Here is a 21675-nt window from a genome sequence, read left to right on the forward strand (position 1 = left end):
ACTTTTGGAGGCAGATGACCTCAGTCTGAAAGCTTCTGTCACCATTTACTGCGTGACCTAGGCTAGTTGTTTCCTCCTCTCTAAGCTTGATTCCTCTGTGAAATAGATAATAATAGTACTGACTCATAGGACTGTTATGTGGATTAAAATCAATAATCTGTTAAACTGCTTAGCATAAGCCTGGCACATAGTAAGTGCTCAATCAATGTCAGCTATTATTAAATCTATCATAATTCTATTTTCATGCCAATAATATACTTCAACAAATCCTAAATAATGGGAATCTATTTAGGTTTAAAGTTCTATGTGGATTTCAAAATTATATAACCTGTTAAACATTCAGGAATTTCTTTCTTGTGACCTACGTCTCTGTGATTACTCCCAAAACTAATTATTTTGAGTATTCTCCTCTTTTCATTTTTTGCTTATAGCTGTTTCAATTAGGCTTCTATTACTTGTGTTCTGTTACAGGATTGACTGATAGAGTGACTGGCCAGTAAAGATCTGGAATTCACAGTGCCATCTCCTTAAACCTTCCAGTAGTCTTATTCTGAATATGACAACAAAATGATACATTTTATCCTAAAACTTAGCATAACATTTAAAATAGAACTAGCCTCAGAAATAATGAAATCATACAAGAATACAAAAGTTTGGTTTACTTTTATTTTAAAGAGGGCAGATATAGCCAAGAATTTGATCTGTGACTGAGAACGACAATTGTATGGTGAAGGCAGATCTTTGCTCTTCACCCACTCAAATTTTCTTCCAATTCATTGTTTTCTCTCTACCATTTCAGTGGAATTTGGTAGGAATTAGCCAACCAAGGTTCTGCTTCCTCAAACTGGGCCCTACTACATCACGTAAGCCTGTACCAGCTGGACTGTAGTTAAAGGGGAAAAAAATCTATACCCTCTCAGAGTTATTTTTTATTTCCTTCAATGAATAAAGAAGATCAGGTGGGATATGACATAGATAACTGATGCATTCAAAAGTTTGGCCAGCTAATAACAGGAATCTCCAGACCTAAAACAATAGCAAAAAACAGAATCTTGCTTAAAGAAGAATTTGGAAGGCAAGCATTTGTTTTGGCTTCTCTCCTCCCCCAACAGAATTACTCTTGCTTAATTCTCTCCAATACCTTCAGTGGTCCATTTCTGAATCTTTTAAGATTCTGATCTGCTATGTATTATGCTAGGCACCAATAATACAGACACCTCATGCTTCATTCATTCACTGATACTTGCGGTTCCCCAAATGTGCCCCACTCTGGATTCTAATTTATAATCTCAGAAAATTCTCAAGTTTCAAAACTCATCTAGTAGTTTATGTACCCCAATCGCTGTCCCAAACTCCCAATATAGGTAATGTTTCCTCTCCTGACACTCTTTGCATTCTGCGTTTACCTGCAGTGTAATATTTCACACTGCATTGCAATACCTGTACACTGTACTTGTCTGTCCCCCTTACTTCTTGAAGGCAGAAAATTTGCCTTTTAACATGAATTCCCAGAACCAAACACTGTACATATGAGCTCTCAATAAATGCTTGTTGAGTGAATTAAAAATACACAGATACATGAATGAATGAATGATAGACAACAAGGTCCCCCTCTGAATAAGCTCACTTTAGCTGGGGGGCAGGGAGGGCAAATAACTAATTGGCTAATTAGTAATTAGCCAGTGTACAATAGGGATAAGATCCAAATGGTGAGAGAGCATAACATGAGCTGAGATTAACTGTTTCTTTCATTTATGCCTTTTTTCCCCTAATGTCTGCTCTATTGTCTGTGCTCAGAGGAGTGTTTAAAACTCACAATTGAATGATTTATGGACAAAAACCCTGACATCTTTTGAAAAATGGATTACCATACAAATCTGTTACGGGAATAAAACAAATAAGAACATTGGTAAAGTAAATACTGCTGGCTGCCTACAGTATTTATGTTTGGAGTATCTTGACAAGGAGAATTTCCATACAATCCTAACAGAGGGAGTAATCGTAAAGGCTTTGAGTTAGACCAAGTTATTCTTAGTGACTAGGGGACGGGTGCCATTATATGTTGTGAATAAAGGAATTTCAGAGATAGCTATGATCAGGAAACTCTAAATGAGAAAACAGTGAAAGAATCACTCTGCTATCAAATGCTTAAACAGAATTTCCAGAGGCTATGTCTGCAGGAGGAATATCTCAATATTTGATCTCTACCTTGTTTGGTTCGACGTGCAGACAGTTGGAAGGTTTGTTACGAAGAGCTGAAGGAGGCACTGAAAAAAGACAGAGCATTCCTACAAATCCCCTTTTTTCTACTTTCCAGTTTCCTAGTCCCCTCATCATCTCTGGTCAGAACCACAGCTTCTGATGTGGTCTGTCTCTAGAGTCTCCTTCCTATCACTCTATATTTCGAATGTTTAAAAAAAAAAAAAGTGATTCTTAATAAAACAAGACCCAGTTCTAATCTTGCAACATTTTAAAGAGGTTTCTTGCTTGCTCCTCCGAGTGAGGTACTTGGGAGATGATCTGGGTTAAGTATGAGAAGCTGTAGGAAAGCTACGGGGCCCTGTTGAGGGCCCCAGAGTCCGTCGGTGGTAAGTAGTTTAAGACACTTTTAAGAGTGAGGTACAATGAATATTAGAGTACAGATGCCATGATGATGTAATTATACTATTGCAAATTATATTACATCTAAATTTCTTATGTTTAAAATAACAAACAAAATTATTGCATGCAATTGAAAAACCACTTTTTAAAATGTTAAAACAAATATTGCAGTATTATGGAGCTAAAGTCACAGATTTTAAAGGGAAAGCATAAGATCTTTTAAAAAAACTCCAACCTTTTGATGGCCACTGTTGCATTTTACTCAACCCCACCAAGGCACTTATGCAAAAAAGTTAGTGAAGAACCATCTAAAGGGGAAAGTTCCAGCACCTCCCCCACCAGTAACAAGCCCCTGCTGAGTTCAGCCTCTCCCTGGCCAGGAACCCACTTGTTCTCATGTGGACTTTTTCCCTCTCCAACTTTATTCTTGCGGTTTTCTCTCCCTGGGATTCTCAATCCTTCCCTTGTCTGGTTGGCCAAATTCTTTTTCCTTCCTCTCTCCTCCCCTCCCGCCCTTCCTTCCTTCCTTCCTTGCATAAACGGTTCGTGAACTCCACTCTGCTAGGTGTTCCACTAGGCCCTGGCAAGGTGTGGATAAAAGGATCCTGCAGAGATGCTGAAGAGGGCGGGAAGAAGTCATACAAGAACACTAATCAACAGAATAATGGTTGGTATTGCTTGTCATGCACACAGCATTGTGATGAACACTGTCCACACATCACTCTCTTCAACTCATATCAGCACCGAGAAGTTTCGCCATCACTAAAACTGGCCTCAGTGTCACACAAGGCAGTGGTGCTCGTCATACAACAAATGACTTAGCCAGAATTAAAACACAAGTGACTGAGTTGTGCTCTGAAACATCGCTGACTACCCAGTTTCATAAGTAACCTTTTAGATCCATCTTAATCATCTCACCTGTTTTTCTTCTCTGAAAAATCCCTCTCTTAGAGTATAATTACTTTCCCCCAAACTGTGTTTCTGTATTACTCATCACCAGGACTTCATTAGGGCTATTTGCAGAAATGTCTCCTGTCTCATCAGGCTCAGAAGGTCCCCAGAGCAGGTGCCACCTTCGATCCACACGTGCATCTCCCGTCTCCCGGCGCAGTGGACCTGCTGAGCGTGGCAGGATAGGGTGGGCCCTGGGGGGAACCAAGTGCCCGAAAACTTTGCAAAGGTCAAACTTGGCTGCCCACAGGCCTTCAAGTGTGTTTTGTTTGGCCTAGAAAAAATTGAAATAGTTTGCTAGCTTACAGAAATTAAGAGTTTATCTTAAATTCTGGATTTCCAGATTCTATTTAAAACTGGAAGATCTGAAACCCCGGGGCAAGCACTGCTGCATGACCACAGTGGGCTGGAGCTGAGCGGCGGCCATACGCCCGAGAGGGGCCCTGCAGCTGCAGTCCCTCTGACCCCCCACGCCTGCTCTGCCACCATGTCTGTTTGATTCACTTAGGCTACCAGCAGGGCCCTGATCTGTCTTCTGTGCAATTTCTAAAATCGCTTTTTTTTGACGTTTCATCCATTCATTTATTCCTTCTCCCACCTTCTCATTAATGGAATGCCACTATTAATCATCTTCTATGTACCAGACACTGCTAAGCCCTCAGAGCCCATAAAGCTGTTGGCATGTAATTACTGAAAACACAGAATGAGCAACAACCAAACACAGGATGAATAACTACTTCTCAGAAGTTTGCCCCCATCCATAGTCTACCACTGATAGGACTCTATCCTCCACAAATTGTGTAAACTATTCTATACAAAGAAGCATATCAGACACAACTTCCAACTGTTTTTCCCACAAGGAACACACATGTATATTTTACCACCAAACTCCCAGTAAATGAATGAAAATCTTCTATATCTAAAGTCTCCTAATTTCTATATATCCATATGAGGATTATGGTCTACAAATAATATAATTTTTAAGGTAAAAAACAATTAAAAGTCAAGTTCAAAGCTATCAAAACGATGCCAATACCACTACAAATAACAGTAGACTATTCATGTACCACTGTTAAGCCCAGTTTACTAAGTAGAAGTTAAGAAAGCAAAATGCCAAGGGTAGAAAGCCTCATTACTACATAAATATCAAATTATATATTTGAGGTATAACATAATTTCTCATCTCAAATAAACAGAGACTACTCAGGTCTATTGACAACTGATTTATGATCTTCACAGAGCTATTTCAGCTTGCACATAAGAGGGTATTTACAAACTGCTATAGTGTTGTTTGTAGTAATTACAGTTACAGAGAAACTTTACCAATATAAAATCTTCAATGCTTGGGGTAGAGATCGGGGTCAAGTTTACCTTTATATTGTGATAGTTTATAAAAAGATTTGCTAAGCAAATATACTGAGTTAAAATGTTTGTTGAAAAAAAAAAACTCACAAAACTGTTTACTTGACACAAATTTTAGAGTCATGAATTCCCAACAATGTGAGTGCTTTGTAAGCAAAAGCTGGGTACTGCTTAGGGTGGTATTTTGGTATAATAGGTACAAATCATTTTTTTCTAGTTTCTAAAGCAGGACTCCTGCTAGACAGTACCTTTTTACTCTAGTACAACTTACAATATTCATTTTAAAACAATAAAATATTGTTCCTGTAAAACATACTGTTTTTACTCTGACTTTTCACCAATTCAGACAGTTCTTTTCCCCAAGTCAACTGGCTCTACTTAGCAGTGTAAGTGCAAAAAAGAGGCCACAGTTAAGAGTAAATCCCAATTAGTCACTTAAATCTTCAACAGACACATCCATTATATTAAAAAAAAAAAAACATGCCTTAATAATGCAACAGTTGGCAGCAAAACAATAAATGCCCAAACATGATGAATAGCAGGTTAACCACTTCTGCAATAAAGGGAACAAGAAAACCAAGCTAGCGCATTTTGCTTAGTCTTGTAATAGATAAAATCATAGTCTGCAGTTTTATTTATCTGTTACATTAGAAGGTCACCCAGCACCTCAAGATAAATTGGACTGAGAATAAGTGGCTTACCTCTCTTGATAATCATTCATAGAAAAAGAAATGAGTTTTACGGTGCAGAAAATAACCTTAAAAACAGCTAAAATTGATAGTAAAATTGTGTCCTACCTGGGTAACTTTTTCTGTCACATTGTGTGTTCGATCTTTAACTTTGGGTGCAATAATGGTTTTATCTGAAGAAGGAGGGGATGTATTCTTTTTTTCAGTTTTGACATCTGAAAAATTCAGAGTGAGCTGTGGAATCTTGTTAATGGTGCTGTATTTATTGAGGTTTGAATCCGACGTGGATCCCAGGAGGCTTGACTTGATATGATTAAAAGGCCCTAAAAAAAAAATTGGGACGTATTTGTAAAAGCAATATCAGGAAAAATAGAAGAAGAGATGGTTTTAAATGACCTGTTAGTAATCCACTACCAATATGACCCTGACTCAGGTGTGACTAAATGCAGCCAGCTGATACCTGAACACAGGGTTTAGGGTCACAGTCTCCCATGTGGAGCAGCATGGAAATATCCAAGGATAAGATGGGGTTCTAGATGCACCCCCCAGAGAGCAAATGGCAGCTTTAGATGTTAACTGGCTTCTTTCATTAAAGGCTGGAATAGAAGAAAAAACTCCACTGCCTATTACTGGCTAAATCCTACCTTCAAAGTTTCTCAATAATTTCTTTTTAAATTTTAGGAATTATTCAAGGAAGAACTTTCATGTGGTTTAAGTCATGTTGGCCATGAAATTTCTGAATGGCTGTCTAGCCTGCTCCAATTAGTACTACTCTCCTCTCTGTTTCATGACAAGTGACAAGCCACTTGGGTTCTTCATACGCTTGTATTACCTGCATGGGATGCTTCATGAAGCTTCTACAAGAGTTAAGTCCAGATGGAGGAATTTCAGGTAAGCCTGAGAAGAGCAAATGTCATCGTGTGTGTGTGTGTGTGTGTGTGTGTGTGTGTGTGTGTGTGTGTGTGTACTCTACAATACTATGTGGGATTTAAAAATCTTTCCTTTCTTTCTTTTTTTCTTGTTTATTTAGATTTAAGGCTGACCACTTTTTGAGGGAAAAAAAAACATAGTGGAAGCATGCTTTGGCAAACATAACTTAACAACTGAAGTGACCAAAGGTAGGTAATAAGACATGTCTGGAGTTGACAGTACCTAGTTACTTTTTTTCTTCAAACCATGCTATACATTAAATACCCAGAACTTATTCATTTTAGAGCTGGATGTTTGTACCTTTTGACCTTTGACCAAACCTGGTCACTTCTCACATTCTTTTCTTACAATTTGGTACAGTGCGAAGACTCTGTGCCCCTTGGTTGAGGGTGTACACTGACCAGCTACCTCTTCTTTTTTGATGAACCTATTGTCTGTTGCTTATGGAGAGTCAATAAATGCTCCAAAGAGTTTCTTATGCAATTGGTAATGTTAATTACACCATTATGTAGTTTTTAAAATTAGCATCAGGAAGAGTTTTATAAAAATCCTGCCTCCAAGAATTTTATACAGCTATTAACTTTCTGCCTTCTGAGTGCCTGAAACATACAAACTGCATAAATGAACTTGCTAGTCAGCAAATTTTGCCTTATGTTATTTTTTTACCCTGTTCAGAATGAAGTTAACACATTTTAGAGATCAAAATATGCTTTATGCACCAAGTGAGGTATAAACCTTTGAAAATTAAATTTATAGACTGTGTATTTTGGACTACAACAATCAATCAACTCAAGTCAAATATAATCCAGGAAAGAAATACTCATCATTTAGTTCACATTTACCCTGGAGAAAAATCACACTATATTTGTTTATAAAAGTTTATATTTGGTTATTATAAAAGATTGAAATAATTTTAAGAAATGTTTTATCTATGCAGCAAACCCTATGTTTCTTGAGGTGCATTTCTGTTTATTCCCTGAGTTTTATTATTGATGATGATGACCAAGTCCATCTGGGTTAAAAATGTCATTAAGCTCTCTGAGCTTTTATAGCCCAATATGTCCTCATTTGCACACAGATCCTCACTTTCTTTTCTATTTATAGAACAAGAAGAGACACAAGGGCCCAAAGCTACCAAATTAATCTAGCCTTAAGATAGGGCTTTGACAGAAATCCCATTCTTTGTAAAAGTCTCCTACACACACCATTACTTTACAGTTGTAACATATCCTAGATAGCGTTTCCTGATTTTGGTGTCATTCTATAGCTACATTCCAGACCTATCTCTTAGTATTTAAATTTGGTAAAATATTCTAGGACTTTAGACATCTTATAGTCTTTTTCTCAACTCTAATGTTATATTTTCACTCCTTAGTTAATTTTAATGCATGCAGGGGTACTGACTATAGAAGATTATAGATTATAGATTATAGCGATCATAGGAGATTATAGAACACTGAGCTCAGATACACAGTTAAATTGTACTTCAAACCCTTAAGCCCATCTTTCAATTCTCTTTCTGTTATCCTTCTATATGTTGGATTTCTGTAGCAGATTGTCTACACAGTTGTTTAAAAAATTGGGTAAAAATACAGATCATGTGTGATGTTAAGACAGAAAGGCACTGTTACATATATTTTGATTGTCTTTGTGACCAGTTCAAATAAACTCCACTGAATTGGCTGCACTGATAAAAAAGCGGTCTCAACTGTGACTGTACTTCACCATAAGAACATCTGTGGGGATATTTTCGTTTGTTACCGTGATGGGCGGCATCTATTCTCTCATCTTGAAAAATTGACCTGTATGTCCCAATGGGCGTTAATATAGGTGAAAAGCCTATTTACAGTTTGGAGCCTTGAACCTGTTTCACATGTAAAGCGTACAATGTATTTTTAACATGATTTTAATATTCAGTAAACTTTTCAGGGCTACAACCACCATGTAGAATGAAGATTTTTACATTGTTTTGTTCAGAACTTTACCAAAAGTTTCTCACCATTTTGGAAAATCAGACCACTTGGAGCTACAGTACTTGTGGCATTTGAGTTGCTAATACAAAATTTCAGACTTCAGCTTACCGTCTGTGTTTGTAGCTGTCACGTGCAAACATGTAAATGAAGATATTTGAGTCTTTTTTAAGAACAATGTTGGAATCAAATATTATTAAATTTGCAGATAACTATAGGAATCACACTAAAATTATTAATAAAATTTATTTAAAATATGTCATATTATTGTTCTCCCATATAGGTAAAATGATGTGTGATTAATGAAAAGAAATATGTATTCGTTTTTAGGTAAAAAATAAACACTTGGCATGGGTTGTTTTGGGATTGCTGGTTGGTTTCCAGTCACACTTTGATAACTTCCTAGAGGTCTGCCACAGCATCTCCATACTGTCTTTGTTTTTTTTAATTGAAGTATAATTGACTTACAATATTAGTTTCAGGTACACAACATAGGGATTCAATATTTTTATAGGTTATACTCTATTTAAAGTTATTACAAAATAATGGCTACATTTCCCTTCGCTACACAATATATCCTTGATGCTTGCTTATGTATGTACAGTAGTTTGTATCTCTTAATCCCATTCTGCTATCTCACCCCTCCTGCCTTCATTCTCTCCACTGGTAACCACCAGTTTGTTCTCTATATCTGTGCTCGCCATAATGTCTTGCTTGCCTTTTCTTCTTCTAATCCATCTTTTAGTTCCCATTGCTTATGAAGGCATATGGTCTGCAAGGTCTATTTTAAGTATTGAAGGATAAACATATGTCCTGACCTGTAGTTAGTTTTCTTTCTTCTGTGCAATGCATTACTATAGTATGTTATCACAAAGGGAATTATATCGACATCACACTGAAAAGCAAGAGCCAGCTCATTTGTGAGAATATCATACTTCCCCATTTTCTCCCCAGTTGATTTTTGTATTCTTCAATATTTAATTTTTGTTATTTCCTACTTTTAAAATTTATATATGTCTGATCTGATATTATTTACTCCAGAAGTGGTTTTTATTTTGTTATCTATCCATATTCCCACTCTATCATTTTATCTAGTACTTATATGGACTGTTTTATCATGTCTTTAATGTTAGTAAAACCATATTTTTTCCTTATGTCTGATTATTGCATTATGTCTTCTAGTGTAGTTATATTTGACCATTAGCATATTGAGAGAAATACTTTATTATAAATGGCTTTCCTTTTATTTCTCCTTTGGATTATGGTTCAGGAATCATGTTGATCTTTTAGAAACAGGTTAAATTATCTCTGAACGTCATTTCAGGATAGTATAACAAAATATTTGTTGAAACAAGGTGACATTAGTATGCTAGGACTGAGAAACCACTGGCCAATACACAGGTCATGCTCAGATTTGGCCTCAGAATATTACAACTTCATTGCAGCCTGTATTTTAGCTTCTCTCATTTACTAGTGGAAAATCTTTCTAAACTTTTAGTCTACTCTATTTTTTTTTTCATTTTTAAGCTCTCAGTACTAGAGTTTTATGCTAGGTTTTCTTTTAAATCTATATATTTAAAGAATTCAGCAGAACTTAAAATATTACTTAATTCATGCAAGCTTAGAACAGAAATTTACAATCTATTTCATCCTGTATAACAAAGGTCATTATGTTCTTTTTCACTGATTTTGAAACAGATGTTTATATGCGGGAGTCTGTTAGTGTCTGCAAGATGATCAGTGTTGGCTTAGGTTTCTCTGAACCTTATCTAAATTCTAATGAAAAAACACTCTACCCTTTAATTAAGAAAGGTATTAGTAATATCCCTCATTTGACTAATGGTAAGCCTAAGCAGACAGAATACGAGGCCAAAAGGGAATGAGAATCAAAGACTAGAAATGAGAATGCAGGGTTTCCTACCTCCTAGATCTACAGTCAGAGAGGCCTTGGTTGAGGATTTAAAGGTGAAAGGCAGCCTCCCTGAGAGTGATCATAAATAGATGGCATTTAAAATTCTAATGAAAGAAAGGAGGGTAACCTGAAAAACAAAGTTAATCAATTTAAAGAAAATAAATGGGCAGAAATAAAGGGAAAAAGCAGAGTCAACAGAAAGGAATGTACAACTCAAAAGGATATGGGAGGAGTTGGTGTTCTTTAGAGCAACATTTGCAAAATGGATGATCAGATTAAATTTTCCAAAATACTAGTAGGAGATTGAAAACAGGTGACCAAGAAGACTAAACCAGCAGTTGGAGAAAGCTCTAATGTATTATAAGTGTCTGATTAAATATAAAGAGGCCAGGTTCCAGTTACAAAGAAATACCCTGCATTGAAAAAAATCAAGCTGGACACTAAAGCAACAACTGGGAAGAATTTTAGATTAAAGATGTTTTAAATTTTTATGATGAGGTTATTTGAATTTATCATGAGTTACATGATGCTAAAGGAGAATATATTCTCTCTTAGATAGTGCTGGAAATACAGCAAGGACATATGATAAGTTTTTTTTAAATAATGCTATTTAAAAAAGAAAATAATATTGCTCTTGAGGGCCTTATGGGACAGGGAGAGAAGAAAACCAAAAAGATTTAGGTTGTTTTCAAATCATCAGGTCTTTATATAGTATTTCTTAGGACATGAGTCTATTTGGCTAAAGTTTAATAAAACCCAAATGCTGAAGTAGCTGAACATTAAAGAAAATGTAAAAGCAGTGTTTAGTAATTGGAATTTGTAAAAGACCACTCTCAATTAGCATAAGATAACCAGTTTAACACTTAGGAAGATACATAAGAATTAATCACCAGATTATTGTAGTCAATATCTGTATTGTTTATTTCAGTGCATGAGATATAATTTACATAAGAAAACTGTCACCATTGAAAATCAATTGCAAATTCGTGTAAGATCACACATATTTGGTAACGGCCAATGCAGATTATGAGATACAACTCAATTGATTTCCTTTGTGAGTCGGATAGGTTTTGTGGCTAGAGAGGAAGTGAAAGCTGTCATAAATCTTGAGAATAGTTTTGTTTCTGACTCATGCCAGATTCATAGACAAGCTGGAAACTGAACATACCAGTGCCAGTAGGATACAGAGTTATTTGGGATAAGAAGGAGGTAGAAGCGATAGAGTGATAAATTATATGAATGTTTTATTTACTAAATAGGGTTAGTGGGGTTAATTTTTATGATGACTTGGAAATCAGAATAAACAGAAAAACCACTAGGTTCTGAGGGGAAAATCACCTTGTGAGTGACTGAGGTAGGATTACGTTTACATCTCACACATTAGAAAAATTGTTTAAAAATATGATGCGCACTCTCACACATAAAAACAGCATATGCAATGTATCTGAATTAACTTTTCCACTCTTTGATAATATTTATGTTAGGTAGTTAGATAAGTTGGGGCACCGGGAGGAGATGGAGGAGAGAGACGATGGTCTGGAAGATGGCACTGTGCCTGCCTCTAGCATAAAGGGCCCTGACTTCTAAATGAGTACCAGCAAGAAACTGGTTAGAACCTGACAGCCACGACTGTGGCAGCAAAACAGACTTAACCGGACACGATCCAATGTTCACTGTATTATAATTAACATTGCAGTCTGGGCCCCCTCCCATAGGTTTTTTGGGTAGATCATGGATAAAAGCGTGAGCAAAGGAGATGGGCACACTTAGGCCCTCAAGGGATATGAACCATCAATCAATCACGAGAACGCTCCTAAAGCCAGGATATAAGGCAGGATAAACAAAGAAGTGGGGCCATTTTTTTTTTCTCTCTTGGGTTGGCTCACCTTCGATTCTCAAAAGTGTACCATACTTTACTGACTTTTGCTCTACTAAGAAAATCCTTTGTTTATATCATGCTTTCAGTCTTCCATTTAAATTCTTTTTCTCAGATAAGACAAAGAATCGAAGTTTTTTTCCTTCCCTCCCTGCGGTAACAGTTAAACTTTTAGATCTCTGAAGTCTTCCTTTAAAGAGTCAGAGTGTTAAAGGAATTTATTAAAGGGAAACAAAATTGATTCTAAGAAAGAAGGTTAAATGGACATTATTCCATTTTAGCAGAAAAGACTGAATACCAACTTGCAGTTTTTATACTGTGGTTTTAAGTCAAGAATAGAAGAAACCAGCTAGTATCTCTGTCCACTCAGGATAGATAAAGGGAAAAAAAAAATTTCAGCAAGAATGATGTAAGTTAGCTCTTCACGTAACAGGCAGTAAAACAGATTTCCCAAGAAAGTTAAAGAATGGGGTCCTCTAGAAATAAAGACGCTCCTACCACCTGTGCAAGAGATTTAGCCAGTACTCTTGCCTGAGGGGAATAAACTAGACGATCTTGAATACCTTCCAAGTCCTTCCAAATGCATTTCTAAATCATTTGTTTTATTTCGTTAAAGAAATTATTTTTGGTTGAGTTAGACATTGAAAAAACTGTAATTATGCCTATGCATACAAAGATGTGTAGAAAATTTATTTTTTAATTTTTTAAAATTTTCATTTAAATATGGTTTAGAAACAAGGCAAAAAAATTTTTAAAGCACACTTACTGTATTGTCCTATATCTAATTAGCATATTAATTGCTCTATGAAAATCTTAAAAAGTCAGACACTGCAGTATTTTTTAAAATAGTGTTCAAAATCAGAGCCTAAACAAACAATAAAGATATTGGGCATATTTACATTAAATTTTTTATTAAATTGCACATGTTTTATCTAATTTGGGAGTTTAACTTTATAAATATTAACATGTGAAAATTTTCTACCATGGTTTAGTTTTCTAAACTCAAATTCTGATTTTTCTGATTCATTTTTATTCAGACTCTTGCTTTTAAAAAATGGAGGATTGAGGAAATGGGTTGGAGATTAAATAGACTGGTTTGTAAGAAAAAAATAAAATTAATGTAGTTTGATAACTATGTAAGCTACTAGTTAGGAAGATTAGCAAGCTCAACTTTACATTTATTAAAATTATATATTTATTGAGAAAATTAGGTTTATTTCTCAATGCATTTAACAGATCACTAGAAAAATTAATATCTAATAACTTATTGCTAATTGTTAAATGCTAAAGCTAATCATATTTCATGCAGGCCAGTTGACAAGAGCTGTCTGTATCCTGTTTCTTGAGGTTATGTTCTGAATTACATCAATTAAAGTCACTACCTGCAGTTGACACTAATTTGCTTTTAGAAATATCAGAGGACAGGCCAAGGATGGAATAATCATGTATATGAAATCCATCCTTCTACTGAAGGTGACCTGCATAGACCCTTTTTGAATTGCTTATAAAGTTGAGATGGGCAGAAGCTGCCATGATTTCTCTTATTTTCAAGTTACCCTGGGCTACTGACCAGAAAACATCTCTAGTTTCTAGTGCTATTAATTAATAATCATCACCAGCTCTGAATTAGTTAGGGAAGCACTTGAGAAATAAATATACAAAACGTCACAGTGATCAGAGTAGCAGTGACATACAGAAGAGGCCAAAATGGTGAATTCTAGGTAATGATGGTTACTGGTGGAGACGTGTCCATGCAACACACATGCACAGATGAGTCATTGTCACCATATGCACACCCACAGCAGCATGCATGGCCTATGTTAAAGGACTAAGCCCACAAAGTCTTCAACTGGATGAGAATAATATGATTATTATATTTTGTGATTCTTCGTATCTACTACAACATAGTAGAAAAACAGAAGTTCGAGTTTTTAGTCAAATCCAGATTTATCCAAAGTATTGCCCAGTTAAACATTATCCTACCATAGCTGTAGGTCATGCTAGTGATTTCAGACTAATATAGGACACAATTAAAAATGATCAAAATGTATAATATAGAAAAATAGAAAACGACTGTCATGCATATACAGTTTACTACTACAGTAAGCTTAAAACCATACCCCCTGCCATCCAGGAACGTGAAACTAGTTTTAAGGAAACAAAAGAGGAAGAAGTGAAGTGATGCGGTCATGTAGAACTTTGCTTATTTTATTTAATCTTTACTCACAAAGAATTCTTTTTGGCCGAAATAGGCCTATGTGCCTCTTTCACACTGAAATACATTTAGCTTAATATTTGATTCTTTCTGAATTATTTAAATATTTAGGAAGTCTTCATTGTCAACCTAGGCTTACACTTCTTGCAGGAAAAAGGAGTTCATAATCATTTTGGTGACACAGCTGAGAAAGTAACAATGTCTCCACCAAAATCAAGCCATGATGTCTCCACCAGGCATGTGGACTCGCTGAGGGCAGCATGATGTCGCACTGAACAGGGCATACAGCAGGCAAATTAACATGCCAAGTAAGGGGGCAGTCTGAGCATCGGATGATGACATTTGAGTTCATACATTACCTTTAACATTGCGACCATTGTCTGTTTTGAGCACATAAGGAAAAAAGAGAGAAATATAAAAAGAAGACTAAAATTATGTTATACGCACTAAATTACCTCTGTAACAATAATCAGAGAAAGCAGAATGTAATGATTGAAAATTAATCTTTGAAATTAACATTTTGTACTATTCAATTAAATAAAATGCATATACTAAAAATAATATCTGCCATCAGAAGCATTCATGTTCAAATATGTGAAACATTAATCTCACTTAAGTTAAATGGATTCCAAGATATAGATTTTCTAATTATGACGTTTGGAGAAAGCCACAACCAGCTGCCTGCAGTTGTGATAAGAACTTTCAGCATTGCCAGAAGTCAATTTTAGTGTCGCTTCAACCATCACTGACAAAGAAAAACTACACAGCACTTTGCATGTTAAGAACTGTTTTTCATATAATTTACCAAACCTAGTATGTTAATAAAAAACATTTCTAAGACAACAGTTTACCTTAATAAACTAACTTGCAACTTGCATCACAATTTTATTACTTGTCCCTCCCACAAATGGTCTTCAATGTATATTTAAAAAATACCAAATAGTACAAAGTCATTCTTGGGCAAAAATAATTGTAAGAAGTCAGTGAAAGATTTGACTGTTTAAAGGTAATGTGAGATCTTAAAATTTATGTTGTTCACAGTACACTCAGTAAAAATACTAAAATACTTAGGAAATGTGTTTATACAAAAATGGGTTGTTTTCAAATCTCAAAACAGTGTTTTCAGATACATTTTGAGATTAGCAATCTGACTCTTTGTCGCATACTAACAAAATATGTATTACTAGTTTTGTAACAAACAAGCTTAATATAAATGAATTCATGTTAAGACCATTCAAATATATCCAAGATTTGAAAAATCTGTTCAACATTTGTTGATGCCGGTACTAATGCTGTGCATTTTTAAAATCTTGGGATATATCATAATTGTTTCAAATTGAAGCAATTTCAATAGAGTGGTACATTGAATTGCTAGCAATTGCTAGCATAGACGTTGCCTGAGACAGAGATACAAAATTGTGACCTTACATGTCAATGCGCTGCTGTCTTTGGGGGACCATCATAAGCAAATAGGAATAATGGAAGAGACCTTGATTACACAGAATTAATTATCTCCATCAGAAGCTGGGCCCAACAATCATTAGTAAAGTAACAACTGCTTGCAAGTAGTTAAAAATTAAAACTCTATTCATCAGTCCTGGAAATTACATATAAAGATTTTCAAATTAAAAAAAAAAAACTGCTCAAAAGTTACATTATACGGTTGACGCTGTTTTGACATTCCGAGGCAGAGCATGCGGTCTGCGCGCTGGTGCCAGTGAGATCTGCTTGTGATTCCTCCATGACAATATAAGTATAGAAATTAAAGTAATCGTTTAGAGTCTTCTAGCAGTTTGACAGAGTAATTTCACGTCTGTTCAATTTAATAATAGAACAATTGGAGTTTATATTTTGTATGTCTTTTTTTAAAAATTTCATTTCCCTAGTAGTACATTTTTACTGTATTTATAAATGTATTGGTATGTGGTGGAAAATAATAGATAGAAAAATAGATAGAAAAAAATTCTGGTCCTTCACCATGAATGATTAGAAGAATGGTTCTAAGGTGCTTGATAATGTAGATTAAATGAAAATATAATGTAAATTATTGCCCACTAATATATTTGAAAATTATTTAAAGTTCTGTAAGGATAGTCCAAATGAGAGGGACATTTTTCTTCTTAAATGAAAAGACAACAATCTAAATTCAAAAGCTGGTGCATGTGGGATTTAAACTGTTAACCAGTTATATGGATTCATAAAATTAAAATCAATTTTAAAAGCTTTCCATCTTCCCCTATCAGTGGCCCAGTTTCTAAAGAATATAATACAGCTCTAGGAAGTGTAATTTCTTATATGCTAATTAGTGATTTTATAGCTAAAACTACTCTAAAGCTGAAGTATAAAATATCCTCTGAATTTATCAATTGACAGTTAGACATTGACTTTAGCATCTGCAAGAAAGTGATACAGTTTTTGTAAACAACATAGCCTGGCTGGGAGAAGAAAATTTAGGAGATCTCAATACTAAGTGTCCATGAATAGAACCTGTACTGAGAAACCCCAAATATTAACACATCCTTTTCCATAAGTGTATCAGTAACTGTACTAAATGAAGATCACATAAAATTGAAAACAATAAAGTTAAATCATGAAAACTGATCTAACCTACTCAGCACCACTGTCAAAACACAGACTAAGTCTGTGCCATGCACTGATTATGTATCACTTGATATTGTTTCTGACTGTTACTGTACTGTAACTCAGGTATATAAGACCCATTTCTGAAAAGCCAGTATGGTTCCTAAAGATGACTACACTAACTGGACTAAATAACTAAAATATATGCTGGTCATTTGCATTATCATATTGGATTGGCTGTCTTTCAGCCATAGGATTCATTGCCCAAAGATCAAATTTCAGACATTTTATTCAGTCAGGAGATACCGAGCATGACATTACCAGATGATACAGGGCCTTAGATGTTGATCCAGTTTGGAAATTGTCCTTCATTTCATTTTCCTTTTGAATGTATTTGAACTATAGATTTAAATGGATGTGCTAATTGCTCTTGAAGTGTATATAGTGTAACAAATCTATCTCATAGAAAGCTGTTCCTTCTGTTTCTGTGATACTGATTTATCTCTCTTTGAATTTTTTTCCTTTCAGTTCATTTATTTTTCACCTCTTTTGCCTTCTCTACTTCACTACGCCCTTATCCCCTACATTAACTCAATCCTAAGATTTGGGTATAAATTTCAGAGTATTATGGAGTAGATAACTCATTATTTCCTGATGTGTGTGTCGGGAACATAATTCATGAGCATGGTCCTCTCAATGTCACACCAACATTTATCGAGTTCCTGCCATGAAGTACTCCCAAGGCTGTGGATTCAACTATGCCCAAACTCCTGTGCTGGAGAAGCTCTCAGCAACATAATGATTTGTTTGCATATCTAATAGGAATGAAGGACTGAGATATAATGCAGAATGTATACATGCTATAATTTATGTAAACACTGCTTTGCATCCTCAGATGTGAAATCATTTCATTCTTCTGGTTTGGGGAGGGAGAAATGCGTTCTTGGGGCTGTAAGTGGTAGCATGAGAAGGGACAAAGTGGGGAAGAGTGTTCTTGGAAGAACAAAGTAACCATGCAAGAAAATGCATGGTACAATTTTGGGAAAAGGCAATTATCTTTGTGAGTATTTAGAATTAAGTATACAGTAGGGGAGGATATCTTGCAGAGGTTAGATAAAAGACTTGAAAAATAATTGTAGACAGCTGGAAAAGTGCCTACTACCCTACATGAAGGAGTCCTGTGATCAGATCTATGTTTTAAAGAGAAAACTAACAGCAGCATGGGCGATGATGGCACCCACAGGACGAAATCCCACAGAAGGGACAGTGGGTCTCTCAAGAACCCAAATCTACAGAAGTCAGAAAAGTGAGACTAATGCACCCATGCCACGAGTACCCTAAATCTTGGACTCCCTCGGATAAAGTTCAGTGACTCAACAGACCCCTACAGCAAGGTTTCAGGGAGCAGGAGTGAGGGAAGAAAAGCAATGCATAGATGGGTTGTGGATTCTGGAGACCAGTCGTGGGTTTATAGGCCAGTTCCCCACACCCTGTAACCTTGGACCGGTTATTTATTTAACATATCTAAACCTCAGTTTCCTCACATATAAAATGGGGCTTAATAATAGCTCCTAACTCATAGGGTTGTTACGAGAATTAAATGAGCACTTACATTGCCTCACACATGTCAATACTCAATGAATGTTCTCCATTATCATGTTAACGATGAATTGTTTTTGTCATTGCCTTTTAAGCACACCTATCACTACTGGCTAATACACCAATGTGAACCAAAGAGGTCAGAGAGAACAAATGAATTTTGACTTTGCATTTCACGTTGGTTTTAGTTCAGCCCCTTCCCCCTACCCAACCCCTCCCTGTCTCCAATTAATAGCTTTCTGATCATTCAGTATATCACATTTCATAAACCTCTTCCTCTGGAAAGAGTTGGTCAATAAAATGGTCCTGTGATGGCATGACGCTCTTTTTGCCCAGTTCTTGACTATTTACTAAGTGCAGCACAAATAATCATGCTTGAGACGACAGTGTCATCACCTAAACAGATCTTATATTAAGTGATAATTAACTAACACTCCATAAAGTAAGCAGATAATAGTTAACATACTATTTCAGAAACACAGATAGAGAAGCTGGAAGAAACCAAATATATTCACTAAGGTTCAAATAGGAAATCAGTAACTACTTTGACTGTAGAATTCATATTTTTAGTAGACGTACTCAAATTTCTTCTCCAAAGGTGTAAGGATTAATGTCGAAATAAAAAAGAATACAGTAATTACCTTTCCCTACCCCTTTACATATGTTTCCATATTAATAAAACAAACAAACATACCTTCACTGGCATGCCGGTCTCTAAATATATTCTTGGGGTGGACACCGAATCCTTCTATATCATGAACGGATGAAGCCCTCCGTATACTACAAATGCTTTCCTTTGATCTGGAATGAGTCAGCTGGGAACTCGACTGCAGCATGTCGGGGTAGAGTCGGTCCCATTGTCTTTTGGGAGAGGAATGGTCAAGAGGTCCAGATATATTCACCAAGGGGGAACATTTGCTGGGCTGTATCAAGGCTTTTGTATCATCTGCTTCAGAGGGACTGCAGCTTTCTTTTGTAGGAGACTTAAAGTGCTTCATGGCTACGGAATCATCACTGTGTTTAGATGAATCGATTACTACCACATCGGGGTCTTCTTGTGGTAAGGACTGCTTTCTGTAAGTGAGAACTCTCAGACCAGGGAACTTGAACCCAAAAAGTTTTCCTACGAATGGAGACAGGAAAGAGCATTGTTACAAGACAAAGGATATATCCCTTAAAACAAACAAACACTGTCGATACATGTTTAAACACTATGTAAAAAGTTTTTCACCAATACTTCAGTCATTTACAGTTGGAATGAGGTATATATTGTAGAAAACTTCTGAGACTAATTTGAATTATCATATAAGTAGTAAAAAAATAGTGAAATAATTTTACCATGTTTCTGGTGGTTAAATATACTCCAGTGACATAAAACCATCATTTGTTTGACATGAGGTTTTTTTGTTTTAAAAAAATGAAAAATAATATTCACTATATATCCATTTTTTAAGAGAAATCGAAGATTGGAACACAATTTTGAAAGGAAAAGAAAGGATGGGTTACGAAGTATAAAAGGGCCAGACACGGGAAAGACTACAGTGTATGTGGTTGCGGGGGGATGTTAGTGTGTTGCAAGTGGAGAAAAGGAAGTGAGGTGGGGGCAAGGAGTTGGGCTGACATAGCTAGAAGGTTTGTATTGGATAACATTGCTAGTCAAGTATGGATGGGAAAAGTGAGGCCAACTGTGTATGAGACATTCCTCATTCTGCTTGGAATTCTTGAAAGGCTTTTGGTTTCAGAGACAGATGTAAACATAAGAACTTGTTTTTATGATTTTTTTTGTTCCCAAATCTAAGAATATGGCAGGGAATGTTATATATCTATATCTGTATCTATATCTGTATCTATATCTATATCTATATCTCAGAGTGGATGGTGTTTAGAAGGGCAACTAAATATAAACATTAAAGGGTAGGTATTAAAAATTAACATTAGCTAATAAACACATAACTCATTGGTAGTAAAAAAATGCACATTAAAACAAGAGAGTATCATTGTCAACTCTTCAATTTAGCAGTAAATGAAAGAAAGAAGCACAATATCAAGTGCTGGCAAACATTTTGACACTTTGCTGGTGGGACTGCAAATTGTTACAAATTCTTTGGAAAGTGATCTTACAATATCTATTAAGATGAAAAATGTACTTTTCAAAAACACTTTTCATTTGACTCAGCAATCTCCTTTATAGAATATTACATAGGCACAGAAACTAGACACTATCTGTATGGAAGAATGGTTGAAAAAGTTATGAGATTTTTATACTTTGGAATCTTATGATGTTCTTTACAAACAAGAATATGTATATGTTTCGATTAGAAGGTTATTTTAAATACAGTTTTATGTGAAAAAGCATGTTTCAGTTTAATGTGTTTATGATACTATTTCATTAAAAAATAGTAAAAGCTTATATTTGTCCATGTAAGTAATATGGCAGTACAGAAAGATGTGGAAGAACATAGTCCAAAGTTTTAAGGTTGATTGGCTAGGTGGGTTTAGAAGTGTGGAAGTATAATAATGTATTGTGTTCTTTTTTATTTATCTCTATTGTTTGTTTCACCAAGCATGTATTCTTTTATACAGTAAAAAAAAACTAATAAGATAAAACTTCTACCCCTAGAAGAAGTGAAAAATAAGAGGAAGCATTCAAACAATACTGTGTAATTCAAAGCTTTTCTAAGTATTGTCTACAAGAAAATGCAGTTTCTAACTTCTGTTGCCAGAGTGGCAGCCTAGGTCCACATCACCCCATGGCTTTACAGTTACATGCTGCCCTCTGAGTCAGTCAGTTGGTATATCTGGGCTATAATATTATCTACCTTTTTATATTCTTTAAGTGTCATGGGCACTGTTACCTTTAATATATTCATTATAAACATTTTCTCAATGCACTGAAGATTGTCCTAAAACATGGAAGAACACTCTCAAAACCTATGAACTTTTCTGCATTATATTTAAGTATACTCTTCCAGTGGATGGTCTTATTTTAT

At 35.5% G+C, this 21675-nt stretch overlaps 1 protein-coding gene across 3 annotated transcripts in view; it reads right to left on the reverse strand.

Annotated features, from left to right (window-relative positions):
• Nucleotides 1-21675, reverse strand: part of KCNH7 (potassium voltage-gated channel subfamily H member 7) — a 390226-nt gene that overhangs the window by 93912 nt on the left and 274639 nt on the right. The window contains exons 4-7 of one of the 3 annotated variants that reach the window (XM_032479577.1): nucleotides 19380-19808; nucleotides 14866-14886; nucleotides 14412-14435; nucleotides 5712-5926 (exon numbers count right to left, since the gene is read on the reverse strand). In XM_032479577.1, coding sequence (XP_032335468.1) covers nucleotides 5712-5926; nucleotides 14412-14435; nucleotides 14866-14886; nucleotides 19380-19808 — 689 coding nt within the window. The remainder of the gene's footprint in view (nucleotides 1-5711; nucleotides 5927-14411; nucleotides 14436-14865; nucleotides 14887-19379; nucleotides 19809-21675) is intronic. The other 2 variants (XM_032479578.1, XM_032479579.1) reach the window with 2 other exon arrangements.

Source organism: Camelus ferus, chromosome 5 (assembly GCF_009834535.1).
Source record: "Camelus ferus isolate YT-003-E chromosome 5, BCGSAC_Cfer_1.0, whole genome shotgun sequence".
Lineage (NCBI taxonomy): Eukaryota > Metazoa > Chordata > Mammalia > Artiodactyla > Camelidae > Camelus > Camelus ferus.